General features: G+C 45.3%; 1 protein-coding gene across 1 annotated transcript in view; it reads right to left on the bottom strand.

Annotated features, from left to right (window-relative positions):
* The window catches only part of KCTD2 (potassium channel tetramerization domain containing 2), a gene marked incomplete at its 5' end in the record, with an annotated part of 15,936 nt that extends 11,695 nt beyond the window's left edge, over positions 1-4,241 (bottom strand). Inside the window, 2 exons of the mRNA XM_019515281.1 lie at positions 707-815; positions 4,047-4,241. Coding sequence (XP_019370826.1) covers positions 707-815; positions 4,047-4,241 — 304 coding nt within the window. The remainder of the gene's footprint in view (positions 1-706; positions 816-4,046) is intronic.

The raw sequence follows: 4,241 nt of genomic DNA, 5'->3' as shown, positions 1-4,241 counted from the left end.
GCCTTTTTTTTTTTTTTTTTTTTTTAGTAATGTTTATACCAAGATCCGGTCTGGATCTGGCACTATTGCTGGATGCAGGGTAGCGGGTGCTGCGATCCCACTGCCTCCAGCTGAGACAGTGCTCTATACCCAACTGGTTGAAGCCTCATCTACATGAATGAGCGTGACACCTAGCACAGCCATGCTCCCCACTCATGAGGATGATAGAAACATGGGGCAGTGCTTCTTTTACTGGAGGCTTTTGGCAAAATGGGTTTAGCTGTCTCACACCTACTAGAAAAAAAAGAGACAGATGCCCAATCTCACACTGCTCAGGACTGTGGTCTGAGGAGATACAGAAACCAGGAGAGAATGTTCACAGGAGCTAATCACCCCTCCCCTCTGGAAAATGAATTCAGCTTCTGGAATCCACTGAGGTAAGCACAGCAGCAACTATCTGCATTCCTTGGTATAAAACCTGTGCCTTGCTACGTTTACAGTATATATTAGCTTTATATTATTCATAAGCATCATTGTAGGAGTCTAAAGAAACATTGTATTACTGCAAAATGGACCTAACAAACAAGATGGCCTGCTTAATGAGTGAGGAAGACTCCACACCCAGATGACTTCCAGGTAATGATGGGCAAGGGAAAGGATGAAGCTGTGTCGAGTGGGGTAGTTTGCAGTCTTTTCCTTTTTCATGGATGGTGGGGGTAGATCTCACCTTCTTCAGCCAGCTCCTTGTTTAAGATGAGTTTCCCATGTCGGAGGTAGTTCAGGATTGGACCAAAATAGGTGGGATCCCTGTCGATGAGATATGCCCCTGTCTCATCCTGTCAAACACAAAAAGGAGTCAAGCTATAAGTAACGAATGATTAAACTGAACCAGAAAAGCTTGGAGGAGGGAGTGTGGGCATGAAAATGAGGGTTTCCTTTGACTAAAAAAAAAAAAAAAAAGAATGCATCATCACAGTTGTTTCTAAAGCTCGTAGGTCACAGAACCTTACTGTAACTCAGGGATAGGCAACGTTTTTTTGGCCGGAGTGTCAAAAAACCCATATATGTCTACCTTGGAAGGTGCTGGAGTGCCGACATGCCGGAGCCCAGAGCAGCTGTTTGCAGCCTCCCGGCTGCAGCCGGCCCACAGAGCCCGGTCTGCTTGCAGCCTCTCAGCCACTTAAAAAAGTGTTTTTAATTTAAATCAGATTGTTTTGACTTAATCGCATGTTTTGATTTTTTTTATTACGATGCTTTAAAAAACACTACATACAGTTTTAAGATATATTAAAAGCTCAAAGATATCATCATGGGGATTATAACTTCTAACTATATACTATGTGATAATATATTCATGTAACCTTTTTAGAAAAGTTTTATGAATAGGTCACAACAGGCCATGGACTATATTAGGGGCCAAATCTTATGGAGTTCCCAGAGACGACTCTATAGATCAGTAAAGATTAAAGAAAACCACTCTACCCAATGGGACTCCATGCTCAGTATAGAAGATCCCATTAAGCATCTCTGTGATGCTTAGTTTCAGTTCGCAAACCGTGGGTTTGTCTCTCCAGAGATAACATCTTTGTTAACAGCAGTATATGGAGATAAGAGACCCGATTACCTATCCTCAGCCCTCTTGTCTCTCTGCAAGTTTGTGGACACAGAGTCAAGCCCTTAACTTGCTATAAAAAGTGCAAAGTTTCAAGAAGTTAAATGAATAAAGGATATCAAACAACAAGAACGCACTTTTTGTAGAAAACAATGAGTAAGTCAGGGCTTCCTGACCAGTGATTTCAACCATGATTTAAATCAAATCCACCCTGGTGAATAGGTCAGAACTGCTCCTACAGCAACAAACTATTGACATGGGTTGGAATGTTTCTACATTAACGTAAACACCTGTGGTGTTTTATCGAGAGAGTTCTCTCCCCCACAATATATCATAACTTCAGGACGTAAATTGTATACACTTACTCCCAGGGAGAAATCTTACTTAAATCAATGTGATTACTCCTATGAGTGCTTCCTTAAGAATGCCCTGAATGTAAACTTAACAAGGTAATGGACAGCAATAAACAATTGTTGATGCCAGTTAGTGAGGGTGAGGGTGGTAAGATATGCTTGTCCTGAGGTGCCAATACTCAGTGTGCAAACGTCTTTAAAAATTCCACTCCAAAGCCCAAATTCCCAGCTAGACCCAAGCTGGCAGATCTGCACTCCCAACAAATCACTTTAAAGACATGTGCTTTTTTTCCTCGTGTACAGCAAAAACAAATGACCAAAGACAAGACAAACCAGTGCTTATTCTGCCTGATAAGGGCAAATGTTCTTATCACCATGTGAAACCCCATGGCCTTGTTTGGTCAGTCTGCTCCTTGTTTTCAGACCAGTTAATGACAAAGACTGCCTTTGAGGAAATTAAACAAGAAGTAGTATTCTAAACAATGCAGGCCTCACTGTAGCTAATTAACGGTTTGCAACTTCTCTGGAAAACAAGTTGACTTCCTTGCCCAGAAAGCAACATCTGACTCTAAAAAATCTCCTTATTTTCCCATGTCTTAAAATCCATCTAGGCATAAACTGTTGTTATAACCTAGGGCTTTTCCCAGTTAAAAGGCCTTGTATAATACTTACAAAATGACCAATAATTAACCATTGGAAGCATATCCCTTGAGCTGAGTTTAAACTGTTGACACAAGTAAAATAGCAGCACAGCCCATTTTGAAACATACTTTGGAGGAACAAGGATTAGCAATCATTACGTGTGTCACAATATTGTTTTCAAACATCATAGAATAGTGCCTCTCCTTTGGCTTATTATCAGAGCAATCTAGGTGCAGGAGATAAAGAGTCTGTTTTACTGCAGAGCTGTCTACAATATTTTCTGGAGCCTCTCTTGCTCTATGCCCAGTGAACTACAACAGAGGCCATTATAAACAGGTTACAGACTGCTGAGATGTAGGAGACTGTATCTAAGCTGTCTATAAAGCATCTGATGCTTGTATCCTCTAGAGAAAAGGCTGTGGTTTCAAAGTAGAGATTTCTCTGTAATGTGCCTGGAGTGGATAAGAAGCAAGTTCAGAGAAAAATAAACACCACACATTTAATAAATGGTAAAGGCAATGCAGAAGTCATCAAAGAAAAGGAGGTATTTTAAATGCATTTCTAGGCTGAGGGATTAATATTCAGTAAAAAGTGGGAGGCACAGGGTCTTTTCAAAATTGCTAATACCTTTCCTTTACATAGCATGGCTTGGATAGAGATGATCCTACCTCAGGCAGGAGGCTGGACTAGATGAGCTCTGGAGGTCCCTTTCAGCCTGACTTCTCTATGATCCTGCGATTCCCAGCACACCCTCGGCTGCCTGTCAGTCACCACAGGAAGTTATGATGTGAAGACTTGCCTTTTTGTGTAACAAACATCTGCCTGTACTGTGCATGGGAGGGGAGGGGGGACTAGACAAATTTGCTGTGAGGAGGCACAGCTGGGGCAACCCCACCCCCCTGAAACAACACAGGTAAGACTTCCTGGGGTAGGAGGCTAGACTTGATGATGTTCACAGTCCCTTCCAGCTCTAACGTCTATGAAATCTATGGAAACAGCAGGTTCACATGCGTGTCTTCCTACCCTGCACAGCAGAGGTGGCGAAGAAAAGGTCTAGGTTTGTAGCCCAGCGGGTGGATGTGATGGGGACAGGGTTCATACCAGCGGACAAATAGCTCTCTTAAAGTTTGCGTGTCAAGGGCCAGGCCCCCTTCCCGGCACAGGAGCTAGAGCAAAGCCTAAAGCACGGTACAGGTGCCAGCGAGCTACATGCGAACAGTACCCGCAATACAAAATCGGACAGTGCTGGAAGACCCTGGCCCCTCGTTGTGTCTGGGTTTTGTGGACATTAGGGCTGGAAGGGACCTCGCGAGATCATCGGCGGTGTTCAAAAGGGAGGCAGGGCCTGACCCTGCACCCTGTGACGGCATCCCCCTGCAACCAGAGGGCCGGAGGGGCTGGACCGGGCCAGGGGCACGAAGCATCTCGACAAGGAGGGGACGGGCTCCGCAGCCCCTCACCTTGTCCGACCCCAGCTCGGGCCCGTCCTGGCAGCAGAGGCGGCAAAGGAAGGACTTGGGCTCGCGGCACAGCGTCTGCCGGGTGCTCACGAAGTAGGTGCCACCCACGTTGAGCCGGACCCACTTGGAGCCGGTGCTGGGCCGGTCGGCGGCGGGCGGCTCGGCACTGCGCGGGGACAGTCCCCCCCCGGCGCA

This window comes from Gavialis gangeticus, unplaced genomic scaffold (assembly GCF_001723915.1).
Source record: "Gavialis gangeticus isolate Ggan-Ray unplaced genomic scaffold, GavGan_comp1, whole genome shotgun sequence".
In the NCBI taxonomy this organism is placed as follows: Eukaryota; Metazoa; Chordata; order Crocodylia; family Gavialidae; genus Gavialis; species Gavialis gangeticus.
Note: the sequence above shows the minus strand (reverse complement) of the source record. Positions and strands in the feature narration are given on the sequence as shown.